This window comes from Buceros rhinoceros, unplaced genomic scaffold (genome assembly GCF_000710305.1).
Source record: "Buceros rhinoceros silvestris isolate BGI_N320 unplaced genomic scaffold, ASM71030v1 scaffold10266, whole genome shotgun sequence".
NCBI lineage: Eukaryota > Metazoa > Chordata > Aves > Bucerotiformes > Bucerotidae > Buceros > Buceros rhinoceros.
Window position 1 is genome coordinate 77,801 of NW_010418101.1, and position 27,848 is coordinate 105,648.

At 41.0% G+C, this 27,848-nt stretch overlaps 1 protein-coding gene across 1 annotated transcript in view; it reads left to right on the plus strand.

Annotated features, from left to right (window-relative positions):
* The window catches only part of LOC104495440 (USP6 N-terminal-like protein), a gene marked incomplete at both ends in the record, with an annotated part of 51,746 nt that extends 24,456 nt beyond the window's left edge, over nt 1–27,290 (plus strand). Inside the window, 8 exons of the mRNA XM_010138408.1 lie at nt 807–887; nt 11,918–12,025; nt 14,881–14,990; nt 17,586–17,634; nt 19,407–19,527; nt 24,534–24,628; nt 27,042–27,107; nt 27,191–27,290. Of these exons, the coding sequence (XP_010136710.1) occupies nt 807–887; nt 11,918–12,025; nt 14,881–14,990; nt 17,586–17,634; nt 19,407–19,527; nt 24,534–24,628; nt 27,042–27,107; nt 27,191–27,290 (730 nt within the window). The remainder of the gene's footprint in view (nt 1–806; nt 888–11,917; nt 12,026–14,880; nt 14,991–17,585; nt 17,635–19,406; nt 19,528–24,533; nt 24,629–27,041; nt 27,108–27,190) is intronic.
* Between the last annotated feature and the right edge of the window lie 558 nt (nt 27,291–27,848).

Genomic DNA, 27,848 nt, shown 5'->3' on the forward strand with positions numbered 1-27,848 from the left:
AGCAGGAAGGCAATCTTTCAGGTAGTAGGGTTGTCCCATGCTTTTAAAGCTGTATGGGATATAAAGATTGTGTGGAATTCACATATTTATGATGTTAAATGTTATACTACTTAATAGCGCTGTTTATGTGGAGAAGGTGGGGTTTGTTCTGTTTTGCATTCTCATCACCTTGTTATTGCAGTATTCTTGCAGTAATATAATTTAAGCAAGTAGATCTTCCCTTCAGAAGAAATCATTGATTTCTTTCCGGCTTTTCACGTCCAGAATTAGAGCCTATCCCCACTTCTGCTCCTGCGCTCTCACTCTTGCATGCACTTGGTTTTGGCTGTGTACTTTGTGTCTTTTTAACTTTGCGTGGGATGGTTTGTGTGATCACTGGTAGCTAATTAAGTTTAGGGCAAGTTTGGGTAAAGAACATCATTATTGCAGAGTCAACTAACTCGTTTAGAAGCTTGCTGCAGAAATAATTTGCCTGAAATTTTACTGAGTATAAAAAGAAATTGAGGGGGTTTGTTTGTACTTGCTGAAAATGTGTAGAGAAGAAACTTTTATAAGTTTTGTACTTTAACTCCTCTTACAAAATGCAGTTCTTTACATAGCGCTGAAAGTGAGGGAATAAGGGTTTCTGCTTGGTTTTTGGCTGGTAGATTTTTTTTTTTTATATTTTAAGTGAACTGACGTCACTCTGCTGTTCTTAGATGACTAGATGAAAAGTTGATGATGCTGTGTTAAACTTTTTAGAAAAACAGAAATAGCTTTACATGTATTCATTTTGAAAAGATTAAAATTTTCTAATTTCTTTTCAGCAAAAGCACCTTGAAATTGAAAGAACTACAAAATGGCTTAAGATGCTGAAAAGCTGGGAAAAATACAAGAACAGCGAAAAGGTAAAGTTGTGCGTGCTTTTTTTCACTGGCTGTTATACATTGGAATGTATAACCTTAAATGAGAGAGTCTCTGCTGAAGAGATCCGAAAAACCCACCACGCTGAAATGACAAGGCTTTTTATTCCTCCCAAACGCAATAATACATGACAACCCAATAATATAGTAACAACCCAGCAAAACTGGTGGCCAAATGTAAGGGCTTTCCAAGGGCAGTATCAGGGCGGGGGTTGGTTCGAAGATGATCGTGGTGTGAGCTGTTCCGCTTTGCGCTGGCACTGCGGGGTTGGAACCGGGATCACACAGCACAGTGTGTCACCTCTGCAAAATAACCTCTGGAGCGGACGAAGCATCATTTCTTGCAGAAAGCTGGAAGTTCTGTTCGCTTCAGGCTTTGAAAATGCAAAGGAGGAAGGAAAGAAACATCTCTATAAGCTTGAAAAGAGGGGACACCTTTAAATGGGCATAGCTGAGTTCTTCAGGAGTTATAAATCCCCTTTCAAGGGTTATGAATTTCAACTTCTTTTTATTCCTTTGTATGCCAGATATTGTACTAATTAATGTTCCAACTTAAAGTTACTCTTTTGAGTTACTGCTGGCATCTTATTAAGATCTATGAGGGGTTTTTTATTATTAATCTTCTTCTCTTCCACAGTTCCCTTTTTTCTCGGTGTTTTTTTTTTTTTTTTTCCTTTTCTGCAGTCCAGGTTTACTGAAGGGCCTGGGATAGCTTACAGTCATGGATCAGTGAAAACCGCCTTGAGTAACTCTCCAAGGAAGCTGATTAGTCATAACAAGGGGTGTATAGTTTGATGTTTAAATTATCATGCTTGCCAGCACAGATATCTTGCGATATCCCAAGATACCAGGTTGCTTTGTTGAAAGGAGAGTTGCATTGGGAAAGTTAGAAAGTAAAAAGTAGAGTAAGCCATTCGGTGCCCTGTGCCCTTGGGATAAATCTGGGTTTTCTGTGAATAATATGCAGTGCAGCATTCATAATCTTCAAGAGAAGTGATTGTTTGATGGTATGAATGGGATCTACTTTTGAATAGAATGCTTTATACCTTGATGGGCTTTTTTATTTTGGAATCAGTGTGGAATAACCGAAATCTGCTGGCAGCTACTTGACAGCGCCCAGCAGTGATACATTTCTTGACTTAAAAAAGAAAAATTATTTCCTATGTGAAGTTGCAGGTGAATTTTAAGGAGGCAAATTGCCCATTAATAATCTTTAAATTGTTTTTTTGATTTTTAGTTACACAATTATTTTCGTCCTACCCAGACCACACACAGTAGTCTAGGGGTAATGACAGAGGCGGGTTATGTTAGTTATGCCATCAAGTACTAAGTGCTTTGACTGGCTTTAAAAGCAAGGTAGGGATTTTTGTGTGGATAGTTTATTTGCTGGAATTGGTCATCTTAAAATTATTGAAGAATTTCATCTGGGAAGAAACTTGCTGGAGAGGCTATACTGCCCAGGATGCAGTGCTGGGAAGTTTTCATAACTGCTCTTGGGTCTTTTGGTGGATAATGCATGGAGTATGATGTTCCCAAATTCAAATTCCCTTTTCCCCTCAGTAGGGCTTGAAACTTGCTGTTTTGTATTGGGGATTCTGTTGGTATTTTCCAACGCTGTGAAGGACCAGAGGACAACTGTTACACATCCCAGGATAGCGCCTGGGTGACTGGCCTGCAGCGTTAGCTCGCTCCCTTAGCAGCCTTTTGTTTCAGTGCATTATTCTGTGCAAAGTGGAAAACTTCAGAGGGAGAGATTGAGACCAGAGCACTTGTTAATCTGATGAGCAGGGAACTGAGATACTGCAGTTCAAGTACAGGGAGAAACTTACTCAGCATGTACCCTACTGCTCATCATGTCTGCTACTACCTCTGGCTTTGAGACGAGTAGCTATGTCTTGCTCTTTGCTTTTGTTAAAAATAACCAAGCCATTAGTCGATGTTTTTCAGGGTATAAGTAAGAGGCTAGCAAATTCAGTTTCTTAAAATATTAAGTGAATGCGTGAAAAAGTAGTAATTTCTTTCCCAGTTTTTTCTTGTAATTCCGCTTTGTGTCCTGTCATCCCCTCTGGAAGGAGAAGCTAGAGGTTATAACTCTCGTGTCTCTGTTTCCCTGCTGTGGTGGCTGGGCGATTTGAAGATCCAGTATGTTCCCAAGTCAAAGGGATGATCAAAAAAACTGACTAACAGCGCCTTCATTTGCAGAGAGTACGTTAAATAGGACCTTTCAGGTAACGCAATAGCTACACGTTGTCGAAGCAGCAGCAATCTTCCTTTTCAGCTGTTGGTGACGTCGTCCGCGATACACTGACTTAACCGAGTAATCCTCTGTTCACCAGGCACACAGAAGGTAGAGCAGATCAGCTGAGCAGAAAGAGTTTCAGTTCATGTAACAAATTACAGGCTGAACTATAAATAGTGTCAGGAATAATTCAATAAGAGCATTAAGGGGATGAACTTTGCTTGAGGCTAGGAAAATTTTTCACCCATTGTTTAACTCTGGTGGAGCACGTGAGGCTTTAAAAACAAGGGTGGTTTCCTTACTCGTTCTCAAATCTTACGTGATAAGTGAACCAAAAGAGACAGAATAAAAAATCAGCCTCCTCCTCCTGCTCCCGAGCACGCAGTGGAAAGTCAGACGTGCTTTGTCAGTGCTCTTTATGGAAAGCCTGGTGATGGTCTCAGGGTTGTACAAAACTCACAGATAAAGACTGTTTATCTGAAATCATGCTGGAAGAATGCTCTGGCTTTCCATGCTTGCCACCTTGAAGCACGGAAGCAGTAGTTGTGAGAACAATTCCTGACTCTTGCTTTCTGTCTTCACTTGATGGGATAAAGTGGTTAACACCAGAGGAGCAAATCGCTGAAGAAAATGAACAGCCTTTATCTTGAAGGACTTGCTTCACCTGACACTCCTGTGGCTTCAGTGCAGTCAGACTGTTCTTGGAGTCAGCGATGTTTAGAAACAGCACTGAAGGGAACAGCGCAGCAACAACAGCAGTAATAATGTTGTAGGGTTGTTGATCGTACCCATAGTGATGGCTTGTTTTTGGAAAATGGCTTGAGAGATACTTGTCCTCTTAAAAAGAGAGCAAGGGAGAGCCAGAGAAGGTGGTGGTCTGGTCCCAGGGGTAGAGCAGGTATGTAGAAAGTACAGGACTTCAGGCAGCCCGTTTGTAGTGAGCCGGTGTAGTATACAGCTGAGAGTTTTGGCTTGAAGAAATCTTTTCATACTGTAAAAGAATCCATGTGTTTGATTACATCACCCCAAACTGTCATATGCTTCATTTAATACTATAGGCTGGTTGCTTTTCTTTTTTTGTCAAAACTTCACAAGGAGAATTAATGAGAAAACACTGGTATGCTAATGTGTGTCCATGCGAGATGCTTCGATTTACATCTTCTCCAGATCTTCGTCACAGAAGAATGTTTCAAGAGAAAGATGGGGGCTCTGGGAACTTCATGCTGTTTTCCCATTAGAACTTCTTGCTTAATCCTAATTTAAAAAAAAAAAAAAAAGAGGAGGGGAATGGAGTGCAGCCATGTATGATCATGAGGACCTGGAAAGAGATGGAAGACTTGTCACACTGAGACCGGAAATGTGCCATTTCCTACTGTATTTCAGTAACGATTTAGAGGTGATAAAGGATGCATAATAAAATGAACCAATGTACAACTCCATAATGATTGCAAATCATAGAATGGTTTGGGTTGGAGGCAACCTTAAAAATCATCTCGTTCCATCCCCTCTGCCATGGGCAGGGACACCTTCCACTAGACCAGGTTGCTCAAAGCCCCGTCCAACATGGCCTTGAACACTGCCAGGGAGGGGACATCCACAGCTTCTCTGGGCAACCTGGCCAGTGTTTCGCTACTCCAACAGTAAAGAATTTCTTCCTAATATCTGATCTAAATCTGCCTTCTTCCAGTTTAGAACAGTAACCCCTCATTCTATCACTACCATCCCTGATAAAAAGTCCCTCCCCGTCTTTCTTATACGCCCCTTTGAAAATCTGAAAGGCTGCAATAAGGTCTCCATGGAGCTCAGCCTGTCTTCATAGGACTCCAGGTGGGGTCTCACAAGAACGATGTAGAGGGGGCAGGCAATCACCTCCCTTGACTTGCTGGCCACACTTCTTTTGAAGCAGCGCAGGATACAGTTGGCTTTCTGGGCTGCAAGTACACATTGTTGGCTCATGTCCGGGTTTTCATCCACCAGTACTCTCAAGTCCTCCTGAGGGCTACTCTCAATCTACTCATTGCCCAACGTATATTTGTGCTTGAGATTGCTTCAACCCAGTTGCAGGACCTTGCACTTGACCCTGTTGAACTTTGAGGTTCACATGGGCCCATCTTTTCAAGCCTGTCCAGGTCCTTCTGCATGGCAACCCTTCCCTCCAGCATGCGTTGTTCCCTCCCACAGCTTGGTGTTGTTGGCAAACTTGCTGATGATGCCTTCAATCCCACTGTCCATATTGCCAACAAAGATGTTAAAGAGCACTGGTCCCCCGACCAGCCCCTGAGGAACACCACTCTTCACTGCTCTCCACTTGGACATTGAGCTGTTGACTGCAACTCTTTGAGTTCATCCCTCCAGACAATTCCTGGTCCGCTGAGTGGTCTTGCTGTCCATGTCTCTCCAATTTAGAGACAAGGATCTCATGCAGGGTAGTGTCAAATGCTTTCCACAAGTCCGCGTAGATGACATCACTTGCTCTTCCCCTATCCTCCAGTGCTGTCACCCCATTGTAGAAGGCCACCACATTTGTCAGGCGCAGTTTGCCCTTAGTGAAGCCATGTTGGCTGTCAACCATCATGTCCTTATTTCCCATGTGCCTTAGCATAGTTTTCAGGAGGATCCAGGATCTTGATGGGTACAGAGATGAGACTGGCCTGTAGTTCCCTGGATCTTCCTTTTTTCCCTTTTCCCGCCTTTTCCAGTCAGTGGGAACTTCACCAGACTGCTGTGACTTCTCAGATGTGATGGATAGTAGCTTAGCCACTTCAGGTGCCAATTCCCTCAGGACTCGCAGATGCCTTTCGATCAGGTCCAATGGACTTACGCACTTTCAAGTTCCTTATGTGGTCTTGAACCTTGATCTTCTACAGAGGATGGTTCTTCATTCTCTCAGTTGTTGCTTGGGCAGCACGCTTGGACCGCTTGCCGTTAGAGTCAGAAAAGTTGTTGGCTACCTCAGCCTTGTCCGTATCCCAGGTAATTAATTCTTCTGTTTCCTTCTGGAGAGGGCCCACGTTTTCCCTAGTCTTGCTTTTATCACTGATGTACATATAGAAGCTTTTCTTGTTGCCCTTGATGTCCCTGGCCGGATTTAATTCTGTCGGGGCTGTGGCTTTCCTAACCTGATCCCTGGCTGCAAGGGCAACTTCTCTGTATTCCTCCCAGGTGAGCTGTCCTTGCTCCCATCCCCTGGGGACTTCCTTTTTGTGTTTGAGTTCCTTCAGGAGCTCCTTGTTGATCCGTGCCAGCCTCCTGGTGCATTTGCCTGACTTCCTCTTTGTGTATAAACCTCCTCGGTCCCTACATGATTATTTCAGCGTCTTCTCAGTGGAGTCATCATGATTCTTACAGACACTGGTCTCTGAAGTGTGTAAGTGCCCTTGTGTCTTTGTGTGATTGATATTTGGTAAAACAAAGCTTTCATCTCCCCGTCAGTCATTTCTTATGCAGGAAATTTCTCAGAGAGCAGCAAAGTTTGTGTTTCAGTGTGGTCGTTCTCTAGTTTATGCTTTTATTTCCTATTTGTATTCTACTGCTTAATAATCCAGGTTACAATCAACCACCATAGACAGTAAATCCTTCCTGGCTTAGTATGATCATAACTTTCAGGAAAGATTAAATAAAACTGTTATATGTTATATTCCCATCTGAGTATTTCCAACAAAGTATTTCTGTCTTTCGCTGTCTACCTTCATCCGTCTGTGATTGAAGTTGCCTAAATTGAGAGGGAAAGGAAGAAGAGAAACCATCAGAGTCGCTGGCAATTTCCAGCTGTTCTGCTTTCACTCAGAATATAATAATCGAGTCTCCACTTAGTGTGGAGTCTGAACACAGAGCCTTAATGAAGAACCCTCTTTGCGTTCCTGAGATTTTTTAAATGAGATTGAGCAACTCTCGTATTTGCATTTTTTCTTCCTTTTATGCAACCCACAGAAGCTGAACCTCTAAAGGTAGCAGCCTTTATAAATATACTTTCTCTTCATTATGAATATACTTTCTTGTGAGACTTCAGATTTTAATTCTTAAGCTTCTCATCAGTGATTCTTTCTGAGGTGGCAGAGTCCCTCTGCTGCTTGTGCAGCTCCTCTTGATGTAACCGAGAAAGTTTTATTATCAAGAAAACCAGTTTTATATCTTGCAGCAGCAGGACTGGTGCTCTCTGATAGTGGCCTCACTTCTTGTCCAGGAACTAGTTTGTTTTATGAGCTGGAGAAGTTGGGGTGGGGGAAGGAAGGGAGGTTGTGTGTTTTCCAGGTGTTTTACATGGAGGCTGCATTGAATGTGGGGTGTTGTGAAGCTCATTATTTGAGATGACAGCTCATTTGGAATATTCCAGTTTTCAGAAGTTTGTTTTTTTTTTTCTTCTTGCTTTCGAAGCTTTAAAATTCATTCTGTGTATTCTCGTGTTTCACAATGGGAAGGTTCAATTTACAGGTCCAGTTTCTTTTTGTGTTAGAAACTCCTTTTGCATTCCCAGGTCATATAGTCTCATCTAGAGTCCGTTTGTCCTGCCTGCCTCAGGATCAGCAATACTAGTGATAATCGTAAGAGTATGACAGCTATCCTTGCCTGAATATCAGCTTAGATGCAGTACAGAACTTGAACCTGTGTTATTATTTGTGTTTCTATAATTGTATCTACCAAGGATGACTTTCTTTCTTCTATGTCCTGTGCTGATGGAAATATCCCAGATTCCGTAACACTGTTCTTTGATACATGTTTTCATACAATGAGTATCTGAACTCTGAGTTCAGATGTTTTGTTTTGAGCTGTTATCTTTAGAAAGCCTTGATTTAAAATAATTTGTTGTAGATTGGTTTCTTTCATCTCCCCAGAAGAAAAAGAAAACTCAGCATGTTACTTTACTACTTTTTCTTATTGTTTCAGAGGAGTGGATTAGGGTTCTGCAAGTATGTAAACTCAAAAACTGTTTTCAACCTTATGTTACATAAGGAAATAAGAGACAGCAGAGGGCAGCAGTATGGTACTTACAGCAAGGTTATTCCATTAGCTGGTAATTAGTTTGCTGCTTTATATTTTCTTTAACTGTTTGGTGACTGAATGGTTATCAGAAACCAGTTTTGGTGTGAAGTGTGTGTGGATTCCCCCTGTTCCCCCCACTCCCTGAGGTGCAGTGCAGCCGGGTCATTCTCACAGAATGACAGAATCGCACAGGATGGCTGAGGTTGGAAGGGACCTCTGAAGGTCATCTGGTCCAGCCACCTTCTAAAGCAGGGCCACCTACAGCTTGCTGCCCTGGACTGTGTCCACATGGCTTTTGAGTACGTCCAAAGGTGGAGACTCTGCAGCCTCCCTGGGTAACCTGTGCTTGGTCACCCTCACAGCAAATAAGTGTTTTCTGGTGTGCAGAGGGTACGTCCAGTGTTTCAGTTGGTGCCCATTGCCTCTGGTCCTGACACGGGGCGCCGCAGCCTAGCTCTGTCCTCTTTGCATCCTCCCTTCAGGTGTCTCTATATTGAAAAGATTCCCATGAGTTTCTCTTCTCCAGGCTGAACAGTCCCAGCTCTCTCAGACTTTCCTTGCAGCAGAGATGGTCAAGTTCCTTCAACATCATAGCACTTCGGACTCTCTCCAATATGTCCATGCCTGTCTTGTGCTAAGGAGCTCAAAACGGGACACGGAACTCCAGGTGCGGCCTCACCACTGATGAGCAGAGGGGAAGGATCACATCCGTGAACCTGCTGGCAATAGTTTTGTCTGACGCAGCCCAGGATACCATTTGCCACCTTTGCTTCAAGAGCACAGTGATCGCTCCTGTTTGGCTTGGTGTCCACCAGAACCTCCAGGTCCTTTTCTGCAAAGCTGCTTTCCAGCTGTGTGGTCCCCAGCAAGTGCTGGTGCATGGGCTTGTTCCTCCCCAGGTGCAGGACTTTGTATCTCTTCTTGAACTTCATGAGGTTCCTGTCAGCCCATTTCTCCAGCTTGTCAAGGTCCCTCTCAGTAGCAGAACAACCCTCTGCCATATCAGCCACTCTTCTCAGTTTTCCGTTGTATATAAAACTATTCACACTTGTTTCCATGTTATCATTTGTGTCATGGAGTCTCTGCTGAGAAAGGTTCTGTTCCTGAGTTAGATTTCTCTCTCAAACACCAGGCAGACAGTGAAGGTCTCTAGTCTTGTGTTCTGCTCAGTCTGTAGGCAGGATCTTGTAATGACCTGGTTTGACTGAGAGCTTTTTTCTCTTCTTAAATAAAAGAATGTTTGCAACAGCAGGCAGCCGGATTATAGATCTGAAATGGTTTGCGAGAAGCTCTGAATGTTATTTGGGTTTATTCTGTCAGGTAGGTGATAATTTTGATCTTAGCTACTGAAAATGTTTGCTTTCCTTCTGTTTTTTGTTATAATCGTAGCGAGCTGATGAAATTGCTGGTAACTCTGTCCTTTCCACTCTTCTTAAAGTTATTTGCCAACTCATTTTTCAAACTTTTGTTTTAAAAGTGCTTCCACAATTCTCTGTCTCAGTTTTTACTTACTACTTCAAGGGCTCTTCTAGGATTTGGCTGTTTCAGGCTGGGAAGTGCCAAAGATGGGAAAACTGTAAGTGCCAGAGGCACCTCTGGAACTGGTTGTTGTTCTCCTTCTGTTTTATATCTTGGAAAAAAAAAATGTAAAACCACCTAACACTTTAGCTTGAATTTGGTTTAATTCTATTTTGTTGAGAAACTTACTACAAAGGCTTATTTCTGGCCTTTGATGTCCACGTCACCACCTCCCAAAATATTCATTCAAACAGTAGTCTTCAGAATTTATTCTTCAATTCTTTTCATTAATGACCTTATGGTGTTGGAGATGTTTGAAAACAAGTTACAAGATGATAATTAACTGGCAAGGTTTTCTCGTGTCTGGTTTGACACACGCTGAAATCCTCTGTGTGGGCTGAAGTCTGGGTGTGTATCCGTAGGGAAGGGGGCTTTGTAGCAGTGTCCCTTGTTCTTTATCCGTAGGAAGAAACTGTACTGACAGAACTGCTCGCTAAAGCAGTGTGGCTGCCTTAGCATCCTTACTAATGTTGAAGCAGGAAAGTTTTCTTTAAAAAGCACAACATTTTTTTTGTGGACAGCCTCCAGGATTGCTGCTGCATCTTATACAAGTTTAAAATTCTCATTTGAAAAGAGGACAGAAAAAAAGTCATAACCTTACTTGTGTGAGTTACGCATTCTAAAATCCAGACACGACTCCTTAGTGGCATGAAAGACACCTTCAAAGGTCTGCTCTATCCCAAACAGCGGGAGGTTTGCAAATACACTGCAATGAGGGGTTCATTAATCTTCCAAAACTGGAGACATGAAATATGTGTAAAAGAAAAAAGGAACCTGTCTTTGAGGAGGACGTTTCTTTTAACATATTTCTTCTGTTACAAACATAACTTATTTATAAATGTTTCAAGGAAGTGATAGCTTTTGTCAACTGAAATTTTTAAGGTGTAACTTTCATTGCGGTTTAAATGCAAAGAATAAATTGTTGGGTATGTTTTGCTCTCTTTAAAAATTTTGTCTCCTGGTGCCATCATTAAAATAATAGTAAAACCAGAACTTCAGAAAGGTTCATTTCATCGTTAGAGTTCTCTGTTTTCCCTTTTCTAGGCGTGTCTCCTGAAAGATGATGACACTGCTTTGTGTGGTTTTAGAATTACTGGGTTTCAGTTGCTCTGAGGCTTTGCTTGAGTCTCTGCTGGCTGCGTAAAGCCAAGTATTCAGACAGCTAGTTCTCTCTGTTTAGAGGCTCTTCACGCTCCTAAACGCTGCAGCATAAAGAGATACAAATCAGAAAAAACTGAGGAAGACAGTTGTAAGTGCTCCTGATTTTTTTTAGATAAGCCCAGAAAGAGCCAAACCACTGAATGAGGGTGCAAGAGTGGGGACGTGTCAGAGGCAAGAGTGATAAACAGTTTGTGTAATGACTAGTTACACAGAGGTACTGAGTCATTCCCTTCTGACCCGTTTCTAATGCAAGCTTTATATGTTCAAATAGAACGTGTCAGGAATAGGGAAATTAATTTTCTATTTCACAGCCAAGAATTGCATGCAGTCTTGGTAGGTTTTTCTGTATACTTGGAAACCATGGATAGAATATCTTTCATATGTTGTTTTTGTGCAAATGTTTTAATTTGCATTTAGAAAACTGATTATTAGGTTAGAAATATGATCTGAAATCTCTTAGCTTTAGGACTGGCACATCCTGGGTTCTTTGGGATCTCGCGTGGTTGGTTGGTGTGTGTACATCCAGTGCAGCACACTGCCATGGTTCTAAAGAATTCAAAACCAGTTCTGCTGCTGCCTTCTACTGATAATCTTGAAAGCTCCGTGATGTTGCTGATTGCCTTTCACCATTCCCATTTATAGTTTGTAATTAGTCAGTTGCGGCTTGTCCTGAAATAGTGTTGCCAAGAATCTGATTTTTTGGGGTCTCAATTACGAAGTTTGAAGTAGTCTTTCAAATATTTGTAGAATAAGTGATGCTCAGCAGAGGTGATACAATTTTGACAGGCCTTGCTCCATCCTGAAGTCCTGGCTTGCAGGTGTCACCCGCACCGTGATGGTTTGTTCTCTCGGCCCCTGCAGAGGTCCCACATGGCACTGCTGGACACTTCCAGTCCCTCAAAAGATGCTGGAACACCTCGTTGCTGGCAGGACATCCCTTTGCTAGGACAATTGATATAATTGCATCTTTCTCTTTAGCATGCTGTGTGTCACTATTCCTTCTGTTCAGAACGTTGCAAATTGTACTGCATTTATATTTTCTTTTTTTTATTTACAGTTTCATAGAAGAATTTATAAAGGAATCCCACTGCAGTTCAGAGGGCAAGTCTGGTCTTTGCTACTCGATGTCCCTAAAATGAAAGAAGAAATGAAAGACTTTTATAATGTGAGTTAGTGGAATTTCCACTTAATTAAAATTTTCTGAGACTAAGACTACAGGCTTTATTAAGCTTTTATTGTTATGCAGTGTTTAAAAGAAACTAATGGATTAGAAATTGCATTGAACTCTACCGCTTGTTTTAGCTAGGAAAAATGCTGCGAATTGACAAGCACTTTTCCAGCTTATTTTTTGGTTCTGTAATTCATGTAATTAATTTGATCTTCTTTCCATTTCTTTTCTCATGCTCAAATACTTGCAAAAGCCCTTCTAAAGGCAAAGCAAAACAAAGTAAGGAAAAGCCCTGTCCCGGTAACCTCTTCAGAAACCTCTGAAGCTACAGCTCTTTGCGAAATGTCTGTTAAGGAAGCACCTTGTTAGCGCTGGTGTTAGCACCTGAATGCCAGGTGTTCTGGAGGAGGTGGAGGCTGGTGCCGTAATTGTGTAAGAGCCAGAACAAGCTGGCTATCTTCCTGCCATCTCGTCTCCAAGAGGAGCTTAGATACCCCTTACAAAGCACTGTCTGGATACTTGGTTGTGTTCTCAGAGGTGCAACTGATGACGGGATATTTACCCCACAAAATTCTACAGGAGTAAATCGACCATGTAACAGCATCTTCTACTTAGAATAGACAGAAAAGAGCGATGTGTTACTTCCCCAGCCCCACCCTCACCCTGAGTAGCAGTTAATCACAGTAATTTGGAGGTTGCTTCACGTTCCTCTAATTTTTTTTCTCTACTAACTCTACTTTTTCTGTAGATGTGCATACAGCTGATGGCCATCAGAGCTAGACTTCAGACCCAAGAGTGGACAATAAGGGTCGTGTGCAGGCTAGTAGGTTAGGCAGAAGGGGAATCGAGTCCTTTAAAATGCTGTCTTTTCCTTTCGTCTCTCTCTCTCTCTCTGCTGAAGGATTACAGGGAGAGTAGCTAACAGTAAAGCAATTTATTATTGTAGAGTGTTTGAATTTTTCCCCACAGGAATTTAAATGTTCACTGCCTTTTAAAGAAATCATGTCCAGCCTTTCAAGGTGATGCATTGCTTGTTTGATATTGGTATTTTCTAACAGCACTTTTTTGGAGCTGGGACTTGGGTCTGAGTAGATGAGGAGTCTTGTAAGGTCGTCAAAGATGATCTGTGTTGGTATCCATGGTATCTAAATTTTGGTGTCTGATCTTTCTCTTAAATTATTTATCACTCTTTAATCTAACAGGCTGCTCTTTCTGACTATTATGTTTTGTTTAACTTTAAGTAAGACTAGTGGCAGATCCAAAAGGAATAAAACAGAGTTCAGGGTGAATTGATGTAGTTGTGGGAAAGAATACTGAGTAAAACTAGAAACATTTAAAAATAGGTGAATTCATCTTCAGAAGTTATTAATGCCATTTAGTGCTCAGTGCAAAACAAAGGAGTGTTTGTAGTTCAGACATAGAAATGGGAAGAGTTTCATCGAGCTTGTTTGTTTGCAATAAGCTCGTTGTACTGCTCTCCATTTTTCCCCTTTCCTGAGGTGTTCTTAACACTCCTCATCACAAGTATCACTTACAAATTGCATGCTTCAAAATTAGAAAGAAAATAGCACATTTGCTGTAGGTCAGACAAGCTGCTTTCAGTTCTCTGTGCAGGGCAGTTGCCGGTTCTTAATCCTCCGTCCTCTCCCTTTCTCAAACTCTAGCTACCCTTTCTTTTCACTCACACTCGAGGCTCCCGTGATGGCAAGGACTCCAGGTGCTTATTTTTCTATATTCCAACAAATCACGGGCTCGGAGTCCTGCTGCCGCTGTAAAACCACAGATTTCCTCTTTGCTTCTTTTCTGCCTGTGGGACAAATCATTCTGGATTTAGTACTTAGTGTAAGGTGCACTAAGCTGAGATTGTGGTTAGTGGTTGCTACCAGTTGGTTCGGTGACTTACAGGTAATTCGTGATGTGCCTGAAGCTTCTGGTATGTTCAGTAGACTGAAGGGATGTTATTGTTCCCTGTTTGATCCCTTCGTTTTTCTTACTTTTGTCTGTGAAACCTTTTTGTTTTCTTGCAACCAGAAGCTGTAGCATTCTGCCTTTCGGTTGTCTGTGGTGTTCTCTAATAACGCCTACTCAGATGTAAGGTTTTGAACACATTGTACTGAATCCAGTCAGAAATATCTTGCAAGTTCAACTTTTAGGGACAGGAGTGAGAATGAATGAATGTCAAGAGAGAAGTACTGTAAGTGTGAAAATAAGGTGGCAAGCTAACCTGTGCAGGCTTCCTGAGTAATCCATGGCAAATTTTGCTTTAATTATAAAGCATTAAAGGAAGTGCTCAAGTAGAGGTGGAAGGAAGAGCTAAATTAGATTAGAACAGAAAGACAGAGGAAATGACTGGAGAAATGTCTGTTATCTGTAATTCCATAATAACTGGCAGCTACGTAGCTATTACTTCTGCTTAGAGAAAAAGGCAGGAAAAAAAGTATGAAAAACCGCACTAAATAATTTGGTAGAAGTCTAGTCTGGAGCACTTGCACCTTAGATTCTTGTTCCTAAGTAGTAAAATTCACTTTCTGTCTTTCTCCAGTGATGTGTCTACCTGAGAAATGACAGTTAGAAATTTGAAATGCTGAAACATGGCCTTAAAAATGGGTAGTGAATGGCATGTCACAAAAATGTGTGATGGGATGGATCTTTTTATGTCTATACTGTAAAAATGTGGCTGACTATAGAATTTATATATAATTTGGAAGTTAAAATCATTATCTTGTGAGTTGCTATTCTATATGAAGTGGTTTATGGCAAATATTTTAATATAGGTGTACAGTCAGGCTGGTTCCTGCTATTTTAGCGTTCACAATTTTAAACTTAATTTGTCTTCCTTACTGTTTTCCCAGAAATTGAAGTGTCAAGCACGAGGGTCTTCACCAGATATTAGGCAAATTGATCTTGATGTAAATCGAACATACAGAGATCATATCATGTTTCGAGACAGATATGGTGTTAAGTAAGTAAATTCAAAGGTTTTGTTTTGCTTGTCTTAAAACTGGCTTTCGATCTGCCTCAAGCCTCTTTGGCCAATTGAAGCGCGTTGAATGTAAGCTCTGAATTTTCAGCGTGGGGTTGTCTGTGTGCAGTGCTGTAATCACCGTTACTACCGCAAAACCAGACGGTCACTTCTAACCAACTCGTTTTCCCTCACTATGAGGTGGTCAGGACCATTCCAAAGGAAACCATTTCTAAACTGTTCTCATCTTATTTCATGTTTAATAAAAAGTCTCAGATACTGTAAATGCAAAAGCATGGGTCTTCCAAGCTAATAAATTGAGATTTATTATGCAATCATTTTATTTAACTGTGTATTGTCAAAACCAAAATAACTTTATGCATCTCTAGCGACTTATATCTTCCTTCAGATTTATATTCCTCTTCTCTTACTATCTCATTCAGAACCAAATAAAGCAGCATTTTGTATGTGAGCGTTTAATTATTTACAAATGTAGGCCTTGATGCTTTTGGATTTCTTCAAACTGTTGGGTTTTTTTCCTTACTGTCATTGGATGAGGAATATGAGGCAGCTGTCGTCTTTAAGAATGCTTAATGGAGAAATAAGTGACAATACAAACATCAGTGTTGTTGCTAGCTTGCAGCATCAGCACCCTGCTGAGATGGAGAGAGTATTTCTTCCTTTCGGTGACTGTATTAGTTTGTTTTTTAATCTTTTCTTTCCAAGGCAGATTCTACAGTAGTCTGCTAAAGAAATACTCAAAGCTGCGGATGTTAATGTAATAATAAACCAAACATGTTGTTATTCTAGGTATTTTGTGGAAAATACGGGGAATTCCTCTGATGGCTGCCACACAGGATGGAGTACGAAGCAGAATTTCCCAAGTCAAGGGCTGTTCTGTGCAGCCGCTGTAGTTTATATTTGTGCGGCACGCTCTGTGCTTGAGCTGACATGCCTCGCCTCTCAGTAGAACTGACACAGTGCCGTGTAAAACTGACCGTGGTGCTTCTGGGCCTCACTTAGTTTTTCCACACGCATTTTAGACGTTAGCAGAAGCTCGCTGCCCCGTTGGTTTGGGGTTAACCCAAGCAGAGCGAGCGCCGGTCCCTGTAGCGGTGGTGTAAGCATGCCCACAGAGCCCACAGGAAAGCCTGTGGCTGCATAAAGCAATTTCACACTTGGAATAGGTCTTGGAATCACTGTACGTATATTATGCATTTCTAGTGATGCCTCGATGAAAAATTCAGAAATCATTTCACGTAGCCATGAAGTAAAGTCCCCTGGGTAAATCAATAGCTTGTTTGACTTTTAAGTAGCCTGTCTTTGAAGGTTCGTTCTTTTACAGGTCTTTAGTGGTATCGTGTAAATAGTGCTGAAATCACCATTATTTTATGTATCTTACTGTGAATGACATTGAGCTCTTACACTGGGTTTCATGTGGTCAGCTGAAGATATAGAAGGTTCCTTGTACATTTGGGACCTTTTAGTTTGTCCTTGTACAATAAGATTCCTCCTTAATATCTAGTGCTTAAGGTCACACTTTGCTTTGGTTATGGAAGAATGGCTGCGCTTCAGTTCTGCAGGAGGGCAAACAAAAATGCCATAATCTAGAGGTTTTTGGTAAAATTCTCCAAGTGTGTGTCCTCTTCCAAAGAGAAAATGTGCAGCTTTTTGCTTACGCTTTCTCTTTTTAACCTGCTAATCCCTATTTCTATGCATTGGATTAGTGACAGGCAGAGGGAGTTTCACTGGACAGAAGAAGGACAGTATGCAAACCTCAGCAATTAAATTCTAGCAGTTTTAGTTGTAGATGAAACTAGACATTCAGGTTTCCAAATTCTCTCCCCAGCAAATCTCAAAAAGTAGGTGTGGGTTTAAAAACTCATGACGAGAGCTCTTCACCATTGCTGCGATATCCCCGTTTGAGGAGAGCAGAGTTTTGTTTTGGTTGTTTTCTTGCTGGCTGGTTTTCTTTGGGTCCTACTGCCGTCACAAATTAGACTGTACAGAAAGCCAAGGGCCTCTACGGAGCTCTTTGTAATCCCAACTCTGAAGTCCACGGAGATCAGCATGCTCTGGAGGACTGAGCAGAGGGTGTCAAGTCAAGAGTTGGTACAGCTTTTCTTTAGGCAGACAGTAGCCGTCACTAAAGCAGCCTTTAATTTGCCTGCCAACATTAAGACACCTCTGTGGCTGCTTTGTGTACTTCGTCTTCTGCATCTCTGCTTGAGACCAGTTTCAGGTGATGGGGTTCCGCAAGCAGAGAAATCGAGTCTGGGCTGTTTACATGGTGGCATTCAGAATAAATCCGTTTGAAATGGAGCCTGTCCTACGTTTCACTTTAGCTGTCTGTATAAATGATGCTCCATTGCCTCCTCAAAGTATTATAGGTATTTCTTTGAAACCTTTCAACATCAGAAAATTGCTAAATATAATGTTGGTTTGAAATCAGAAGCCGTTTATCCTGTTCTTTAGTGCCAGACAAGTTAAATTGGGGAAACAGGTTTCCAAAACACCGTTCATTACTTTTATGTTTTGCTCTTTTTACAAAAGGCAGTATTATAGTATTTTCCTTTTCTACTCTTATTTCTGCAGGCAACAATCTTTATTCCATGTTTTAGCTGCATATTCCATATATAATACGGTAAGTTGTGTACCTTCACACTTAAATATGGTTTCTCTGAATGTGCCATGATAATAACTTGCAATTCTCTTCTTTCTCCCCACCCCCCCCCAAAAAAAACCCCAAACCAAACCCCAAAATTTCGAAGCCCTTTGGAAATATATAGGAATGAACAAATTTTTTGTTGACATGTTTTGAGCTGAGATTAAAGCATTTTGATTGAGTATCTTACTGGACAGGCTGAACTGTGCGTACTGTTTGAAACTAAGTGGTGTGTCTAATAGGAATAATGAATTTGTGCTGTGCTGGAGTTTTATTCTTCTGCAATTTTCCTCCCGTTATATGTATCCCATTCTTTTGAGTGATGGGAAGGAAAACACACTGCAGGAAGATGCATGTTGGAGTAAACAGGCATATTTCAAACCTGGAGGGCTCTGACAAATGGAAAGTGGTTTTAAAGGTTGCATCTTCTTTACTTAAGCCCTTGGTCTTGGCTGCAGTCCTGGATGAGGATTTGTTAGAGTGGGGTTTTCAGACTAATCGTAAGGGTTAGAAGTGTTTTATAATGTCTTCTGGCTGCATGGTAAAAGTAGGAGAAACAGAAATGTTCTCATATCCACCTCTAACTGTGGTTTTAATGCACTGTCCCGTCATTCCTTGTGCCCATTCTGGTCACTTTTGTACATCTTTCATTTTACATCTATCAGCAACTCTCTAGAATTCCATGTAAAAACATGTAAAGTTAAGAAGAAAGTGAAATTAGAGAGTTACTCTAATTAAATACCACTTCGTTTCGTTTTTCACCGTAACCTTTCTGTCCTGTTTCAGCTTGTGTCTCCTCACAGTTGTGGCCCATAAAGAACTTACATTGCTGAGATTTGTTGTCTTTCATTCGTTATTTTGTCTTAAGCTTTTCTTTGTAAGCAGCCTTGACACACTGAGAAGTAAAACTCTGGAAGGACCTTTATCTCCTGTAGAACATTGAACTGGTATTTTCAAGTTGCATGAAAAATGTTGTTTAAAATCAGCTGTTACTGCAGTATTCCCATCGTTACACTTTGAGGTTTTTATTTTGCACTAATGTTGTTGCATTTTCCCTCCTAGCGTGTAGCAGTTCTTACGCTGTGGTTTTCTCCCTAGAGCAGAGTTCCGCGAAGAACTTGTAAACTTGAAAAAACCTACTTAACAATGAAGTCATTGTCCTTACAAATACTTTATCAGTGGGGTTATCTGAGCAGCTAAATGGTAGTGACAGTTGGTTCCTGTCATAAAAGTCAAAGTTAATAGCAGAGGATGATAATAAACTTTAGGTTTGGAACTTTTTTCTTCACATTTATCACATCTTCTTGCTATGGGCTGTTGAACCTGAGAAGGTTTATAGTTACAGATCACTCTTGAAAAGTCAGGTGGTGCCCTGACTGTAAAACAAAACAAGGCAAGACCCCCTTCCCTCAAAACCCCCAAATTATATGGAGAACACATCCATTTGGAGGATAAGATGATGCTGTTACTTGAACTTGTTAGTGCTGGAAGGATTTTGTGCTTCAGTAGAGAATTCTAATGAATAATCAATACGTCTAGTTTACGTTTCAGTTGGAGGGTTGTGCATCATCCCTTCTCTCAATATTTTAAATGTTTAAATATCAAGCGTGTTTAGTGTTTTTGTAATTAGGGAACTTGCACCATGGGGACAGGCATCCTCTTTCTTCCACTAGCGCAAGGAAAAAGTAAGAGCTTATGGTTGTGAGGCTTTTGTTTTCAGCAGTTTAATGCTGTCGCTGTCTGATTTTCAGGAAGTTGGATACTGTCAGGGAATGAGCCAGATCACAGCTTTACTCCTTATGTACATGAATGAAGAAGATGCCTTCTGGGCCCTGGTGAAACTCCTCTCCGGTCCAAAGCACGCTATGCATGGTATGGAGCTTCATGCCACTTGTAGCTGTTAGATTTCAACCTGTCCTACTGACGTGGTAGATTACTTGAAAATGGAACTGTGCTGTTCTGTCTGTATACCCAAAATAAGTCATAATGGGAGCTTTATACTGGGAGGCTGTTGGATGTTATTGGAGCTCTCACCCATAACGGTAAGTTTTTATATGTGGTATCTTTCAAAGAGTTCTTAAAGAAGAGCAGGTGATTTCCTTTCCCTTTAATCTCTGTGGGAATGTAACCGATTGAAGGCTGGTTTTGTAGACATATAAATAAAATAGTAATGGAGAGCTCATACAGAATGTGTTCAATAATATGGTGGCCGTCTATCAACTTGACCTCCAGGACTCCCGTTCTTGGCAGCCCCGGCCGCCCCGTGCCCAGGTCTCTGATGTCTGGAGGTAGAGCAGAGACTCTTTCATGGGCACCCCCTTGCCGTGGAGAAGGAGCTTGCGTGCCCTTGTGAGGTTGAGAGCTGTGCTGGGGGTGGCATGTGACTCCGGTGGGGTCTCCCAAGCCAGACAGGTCTCACTGAAGGGTCAGACAAAGTGTGTCCACGGGCAGGATGGGCTCACTAGCCTTTGGGCAGCCATCCTAGAAGAAGAACAACTCTAACCCCAAACCCGGGCAGATGGAGCTCGTTTAGCCTTGTAAGGCATCCATCATCTAAGAGAAGGCTGCTCTAACCAAACCTATGACCCGAGGACTTTGCTGTCACCGTCCAAGCTTGCTAGGCCCTGACAGATGAACCTCAGGTGTAAAGGGTGGAGCCAGTTCCGTGCACGCTGCGCCTCACCTAAAAAATCCACCGCGCAGCCCCGAAGGGTGCACTCATCGCTTGCAGTGAACGTGGGAAAAGCCCTTCCCAGATCTTCGTTCACGAAGCCAAGCCACGATGATGATGATGATGTCTATCAACTGGCAGGACAAGAATCTACAGTAAAAATGGGCTTGTATCCAGGCATTGACTTTAGGTTTCTTGGTTTATCTCTGCCTTGCACGGCATTTCCTGCTGTCATGGTGTTGTTACTTTTATATTATTAGTAGTTTCTTCTCTCTGTGCCAAACTGAGTATGATCTATGCATGTTCCATGGCTATTGGTCTGGAAGACTGCAAGAATTCCAGCATCTTTTGTAGATACAGGTGATGTGGTGATTCAGAAAAGCTGTAGTTCTTGGAAGCCTGAAAAAGAAAATATTCTCTAGGTCTTGGACTTTTTAGCATATTTTCAACAAGCTCCAGCTCCTTTTCCCTGCTTAAGACTTTCTTGTACTGTGATATCTTTGTCCCTTGGCTTTTCAGTGTTCCTGGATGTTCCCCACCCCCAAGTGCTAGTTGTTTATTTTTCTGTTTATACTCCACGATGCCATTGCCTTTGAAAAAACCCCAAAGTGACATCTGCTGTGCTGTCATTTGAACTCACTGTGATGAATGAGAGGATTCGTCTGGAAGCTGTTGATGGGCTTACACAGGCAGATGTGTTGCTGGTGTACGTATGGGAGTCAGCTGTTACCCAGTACCCCTCTGAGACCTCCCTCTCTCCTTCCCTCCTTCCCTCCCTTCTCCTTTCTCCCCACAGTTACAGGGCACCTGTCAAGTGACTAGAGCAGGAAGGAGGGAGCTTTGAGTAGCCCAAGGCTTGATGAGTTCCTCCACAGGGTGTGCAAACCTTCGTGCCACCGGTTTATACACACATTGAAGCTGTCTTGGCAACATCTGTTAAGGAATTTTCTGTTTATAGCTGTGCTGATAAATGATAAATTGGAAGCATTATAGTTTTATTAAATGTTACCGACCTCATCGAAGGTTCTGCCTTCAGCAGGCTGGACTAGATAATCTGCAGAAGGCCCATCCAACTGAGGTTTCCTATGATTCTTCAAAGGTGTAGGTTTTAACTTAGTTTATGCCACAGCACATCGTTACTGTAAATACCACTGCAGATTCTGGAAGGGGAACTTTAAAACTAACTTAACCAATGTCATATAATGGTTTGCACTTTTTCTGTGTTCTTCTTTGGGGAAAGCAGTTTCAAGCACTGTTTGCCAACTGCCTAAGTCATTCCAGTTCTAAATTGCCAATATTCATGAAGGAAAACTTTTATAATTTCAGACAGTTCTTTGAAATGAGCATCTCAAGATCTATGGAAATTATAGGGGTGGGCTGAGTAATTCAGTTAGAATCGCTGACAAGAGTAGGATGGTTAAAAGTTCCTCCCCACAGATGAGGTTTTTCATCTGTTTTTCTCTTCTACCTGTGATCTGGAAGCCTGGGGTGCTTTTGGGTGTAACCCCTGTGTCGTCGGTACATAGGCAGTCTAATTTCTAACATAACACCACTTGAAATCAAGGGATGAATTTGTCCTCTCTGATGTTTCATGTTGTATGGATGATGTGAAGTCTCTAAACGATAAAACGATTGTTTTAATCGTGATTTGAAAATGATTTAGGTTTTTGAAAGGTCTTTCCATTGGGGTTTTTAAAGTCTTAAAAATTCAAGATAATGAGGTGGTATATATGAATTGAAAGAGCAGCTGTCCATGCAAAAAGCACCTTTTGAATGTTATTAATGACGGCTGATTAGCTTTGATGTAGTCATTCACTGTTTACATTAAGAAAAAAACTCCCAAACTCCTCGTCTATATTAGTTAAATGTCTGGATATGCAACCTGACACTTAAACATATCTATTAAACATAGATACATTTGTATCTATGAAATACTAAACCTTTGTGAATCTGAGATAGTAAATCAGCTAGTGACCGTGCGCTGAAATACGTAACTGGTAACTAGAAAGAGTTTTCTTTTTCTCACGGGAATATTTTTAGTGATTCTCTTTTTTCTGAAGTGACGTGTTCTGCGGGTCTGTACGTTTTCCAGTTTCCATGCTGCTCTCCATTTACAAGTTCAAACCGTTGGGTTTTTTTGTAGCCTTTTTTTATCCTAAGAATATGGAGTTGCTGTACACAACCTGTGTAACCGAGAGTCCTGTCTCTGGTAGTGACCACCAACAGATACTCAACCAAGTGTCTGAGAATAAGGCAACCAAAGATCAACTCCTCTTGGAAAATGTGTTAGAGACTGGAAGAATTTCTGGAGGAACTTCTTGAGAGGGAAATTTGTTTTGCCTTTAATAGGCTCCAGCAGACTCTTCTTCCTTAAATAATTCATTGCGTTTGACTGTGGGTTGTGTTACTCCATTTTTCTTTTGGCTCTGCATGTGATGGTTTCCCAGTGATGCCCTCTAGATTCTGCCTTAGAGAAGACAGTGAATGTTCATAACCTGTTCACCGCTACCACTTGGTGGTGTTTTCTCTTAGCTGTTCCTTTACTGCAGGCTGGTCGGACATAGCATTTTCGTCCGTTCCTGGCACAGAGATGGTTGTATACTTCAAAAATTTCTGTGGCTTCTTGCCTTTTCCAGATTTTCCAATACCCTCTCCGGATATCTAGGGCTTGACTAGGCTCGCAGTGTGGACATGTGGCCCATGTCAAACAGCTTAGGTCCCAGCACAAACTCCTCTGCTCCAAAGGGTGGAGCCTTTTTGTCTTTTTTATTTTTACTACCTTAACTCATTGGATTAGCTGCTTTAGGAGATGGGCTGAGGAGACAAAGGTACTTCAGTGACAGAACCTTTTAAATGCCTCTCTTTGGAAAGTGATACCCACCTCTCTGTGCCTACATGCTCACTGATTTCTTCAAGGAAGCCCAGTAGATTTAAGAGACTTTTCTTTGTTAAAAAGCCGTGTGGATTCTTCTCTGGTGCATTGCATCCAACTGGACGTCCAGCTTTCTTTTCTATGGTTTCTGCTGGTCTCCTCTTGGAGTATTGGCTTGAATGGTGGACCAATACCGGACTGAAAACCAGTTTAAGGAAAGCTGACATCATGTCAGCCACTTCACAGGTACTTTAAGATTTCATAGAAACAATATTTCAGCTACCTGATCTTTGAGTTCTTTTAGAGCTGTTTAGTGTTCTGACTCGGGAACCTCCCCAGTATCTTCCATGCAAAAATTGAACTTGTTTTTAGCCTTGACGTTATCTTCTCTGAGCAATTCTAAAAATCCTCACAGTCCATTGGATCCACAAATTCTCTGCCAGGCTTATTGCATCCAAGGTGTTTGAGAATAGGTCTATTGGTATTTTCTCGATGTCTTTCGTAAGTTGTTTTTTTAGGGGGGAGGCTTGTTTTTTGCGTTTTTATACTGCTAGTGTTTGATCATCTCTGTTTTTCTGATCTGAACCCAGCTTCAGCTTTTTGAAGGATCTGTTTTGAACGGTTTCTTTTCCTGCTGTGTAGCTGTGCTAGCTTTCCTTTATGCTTCAAGTTTTTTGGCTGGTATTACATGTTTGCTCTGAGCCTTTTTTTAAGTCTGCTGATAACTTAATTGGAAGGGGTTCTTGGCGGGTTCCTTTTTCAGTGTAAGATCACTATAACTATGCAAGATTTTTTTGTACTCACTTTGTTTCAGTTGTGTGAGCTCACAATCATTATACTATACCGAGAAAAATATCATTAAATGGAATATCCCTCTTGTTTTTTTTTTGTAATGGTCTTTTCTTCAGTGCAGACTTTTCTTGCAGCTGCCTGTGCTGTTTGCCCCTCTGTCCTGAGTTTACTGGGTGTAATTCTGAGTTATGTCTTTTAAAAGAAAAAAAGTTTTGGTTGGTGGCTTGTGTGTTTTGATTTTTAAGGAGTAATTGTAAGTTTGATTTCCCCACGATCTTATAGTGGGTAGAGTAATGTTGGACTGATGCATCTGCTGTCATTTACCATGACCAATCTAGTCACTAAGGGAACGTATTGATGTCTTGCTGGAGTCATTTAGGCAGGAGTGTTTGCGTATCTCTGTGGGGACATCATAGTATTGCTATAAATACCTGTTCAGATCCAGTGGTCTTACAGCAGGACAATGTTCTGAGAGTTCTAAATGCCCCTTTATGGCATTTTTATGGTACATACACATGTTACATGGTCATCTTCTTTTTTTAGGTTTTTTTATTCCTGGTTTTCCAAAACTGTTGAGGTTTCAAGAACATCATGACAAAATACTGAAAAAATTTTTGTCCAAACTTAAGCAGCATTTGGTAAGTAATTATATCACAATAAAAGCAATACTAATTTACAGCTTGCTACCTTGTTTCAGTTCAGGTTAACCCACTAGGTTAAGAATATCTCAAACCTCATTAAAAATGCAGAGCTCTTAAGAGGCAGAAGTGCTCTTGGTTTCTCTGTAGACAAAGTTAGGGTGCACCTTGGCAGAGTTAGGATAAAACGGGATCCTAAGAGTAATTAAATTGGCTGTCTGTCTCAGTTTTGACCTCTGAATTAACGAAAACGTGTGGTCCTTTTACCTGGCCTTGTGTGGACTGCTGATGTTAAAACATTTTATCGGAGTTTATTGCATATAGAGCTTTGTGGCTTATCTCTGGACAGAGGTGACTTTGCAACCAACCGGTTTTAATCTGTTTAAAAAATAACCTTTGTAAGGGGAGTTAATGGTCCTTTTGAAATTTGCACTCAGTAGTTACTTTCATGAAGCTGAATGCTGAGCGTTACCTCTTCTGATGTGCTTATAAAAAACATTTTGTTTTAATTTATTTTTACAAAAATTGGCCGTATTTATTCTAAGGAACAAATTAGTTTTCTAATGGGAGAAAAATGCCCTTCCAATAGTCATCAAGAATTTCCTTTTACAATCACATTGGTTCTGTCAGAATCCATCTCCAAGTCTTAAAAGGCAGTGTCAGAGATGCTCCGTTGCAGCAACGTCTTCTAGGAGTGATGGCTGCTTACAAACATCTCCTTCCCAGGACTCTATTATTTTCTGTTTAATGTGTTTCTCTCCTAAGAAAAAGAAAAAAAAAAAAGACAATTTGGGAGCAGACTGTCACCTTGCTTCTGATGAATTGCATCTAATATGTGCCTGTTGTATTATAAAACAGAATTTAGTGTCTTTTTTTAACAACGTGCTGTAAGACCTGCTCACAACGGAAGCAGGCAGATCTGGGTAGGAGAAAAACCAGTCTTCTGTTAAAAGGTTCGGTCAAAATTAGTCATGCCAGATAATCTTGATATATTAAAAATATTAAAAAATAAATCAGGACCATTCCTTCTGTAACTTATCTCTGAAATGAAAGTTGTGGATTTATTTTTTACAGTACATGCAGGGTGGTGATTCCTGTTTAGAAATAGTCTTGCTCTGGTTTTTGAGAGTCATGTTTCAGGAACAGAATATAGAATAATCCCAAGGCAACTGGGTGGTTTTAACAGTAAATGGTAAAGGGTCCTTATACTTTCTGAAAATCCAAAAATAGTGGTACGTGATTGAGGTGATACAACCGGAGCCTGACACATTATTCTGTTTTGTACATTGTTTATATATCTCTTATTACTGCATTTAATAAGCAAGAACTTTTTTCTTCTGTCATCCATCCCTGTCCCCCATCTTTCCCCTCACCTCACCCCGGCCTTGGATCACTTCAAAAAGAAAAATGCAGAAAGTTGCTTTAGTGACTGAAAAAACAAATTTAAATAAAATGCTTTGATAGCTCCTTTTTGAGGGAGTTCTTGTTTAGAGGGATCCAGAACACATGCACTGTCTCTATTATATATTTTTCTTTTCCATTTTAAATCAGAACTTAGTTCTCTTTTTGTGTGAATTAGTTCAGTGACATTAAATTTAATAGCAATCAGAGTTTTTTTGATCAGGGAAAGGCATGGGCCATTATATCGATCTTTCAGCAGGCTGATGGTCATTCTTAGAAGTTAGAAAAATCTCAAAATAAGGTGTTTTTTTGTTCTCTCTGCTTTTTTTAAAGACCCAAAATCTCATAAAGATTATTTTAATTATATTAAGAATTTTTTTCCCTCATTTCTTACTGTGATTGCATCACTAAGATGAGCCCTTTTTAACTCGCTAAAAGATGAAGGTAAAGCCTGCAGATAAACCAGAGGGATTTGGTCCTTTGCTTATTCAGTGTTTGTATAATTGAAATTTTTGGCAAAGCTGAATGTGGCAAGCATAGAATACGATGTTATGCCGAAGTTCAAATTCAGAATTTCTCCACTTTGCAGCTCTCACTTTGGCTTTTCCTCTAACTGTGCAAAGAACTTTGAAGAGCTCCATGAAACTGCAAAGCAGCTTCAACCATCTTTGAGTGGGGTGGCATAGCAGATGGACCGTCTATGGTCCAGGTTATTGATTTATTTTCTGGAGAGTATTTAATCCTCTGTCCCAAGAAGAAGATGGAGGTCTAAGAAGGTGTTAATACCCTCTGCATCTCCAAGGGCATGTTTTCTTCAGGTGGTGAAGTTGATGAAGAACTATAAAAGACAGAAATTGTATCTGTTGGATTGAAGGAACAGTGTTTCCTGTAGTGAAATTCTTTATGGTGAATATTTGGTACGTTGGCCTCATGGTGAAAACAGTTTTTTTCATGGCCAGTGCAAGGCATTATTTGATTTTTGTATTTTTAAACTTCTGTGGTTTTTTTACAGGACTCCCAGGATATGTCCACTAGCTTTTACACAACAAAGTGGTTTTTCCAGTGTTTCCTTGATCGTGTGAGTATGTTTTTCATTTTCTGGTTTTAGTTGTGACTTGGAACAGACCATTTTCACAGTGTTGCCTGATTCTGTCTTTGCAGACTCCCTTTACATTAAGCCTCAGGATATGGGATATCTACATACTTGAAGGAGAGCGGATTCTCACTGCTATGTCTTACACAATTCTGAAACTACACAGAAGTAAGAAATCTCTCAAATGTTTGAATGCTGAACAGAGATTTCGCTGGCTTTATTGTTATTTTCTGTAGCTTGACCTTGTGTGAAAATCTTAGTTTCTTATTTGCCTTATACTATTTCTGACAGATATTTTTCTTTCCTTAGGCACAAAAAGATCAAAATCTTTGCTTTAATAATATGTGTGGGTGTGGTGGGTTGACCCTGGCTGGACGCTGTGTGCCCACCAAGCTGCTCGGTCACCCCCTCCTCGGCAGGACGGGGAGGGCGTGTAGAAAATAAAATGGAAAAAAATCTTGTGAGTCAAGATAAAGGCAGTTTAATAAAGCAAAAGCCACATGTGGAAGCAAAGGAAAACAAAAGATTTATTCTCTACTTCCGATGACAAGCCAGTTCCTGGGAAGCAGGGCTTCAGTACGCGTAGCACTTGCTCTGGATGACAAATGTTGTAATAACGAATGCCCCCCCCTCCCTTGCCCACCGCCTTTTCTCAGCTTTTATTGCTGGGCAGACGTCGTATGTTATGGAATATCCCTTGGGTCAGTTGGGGTCAACTGCCCTGGC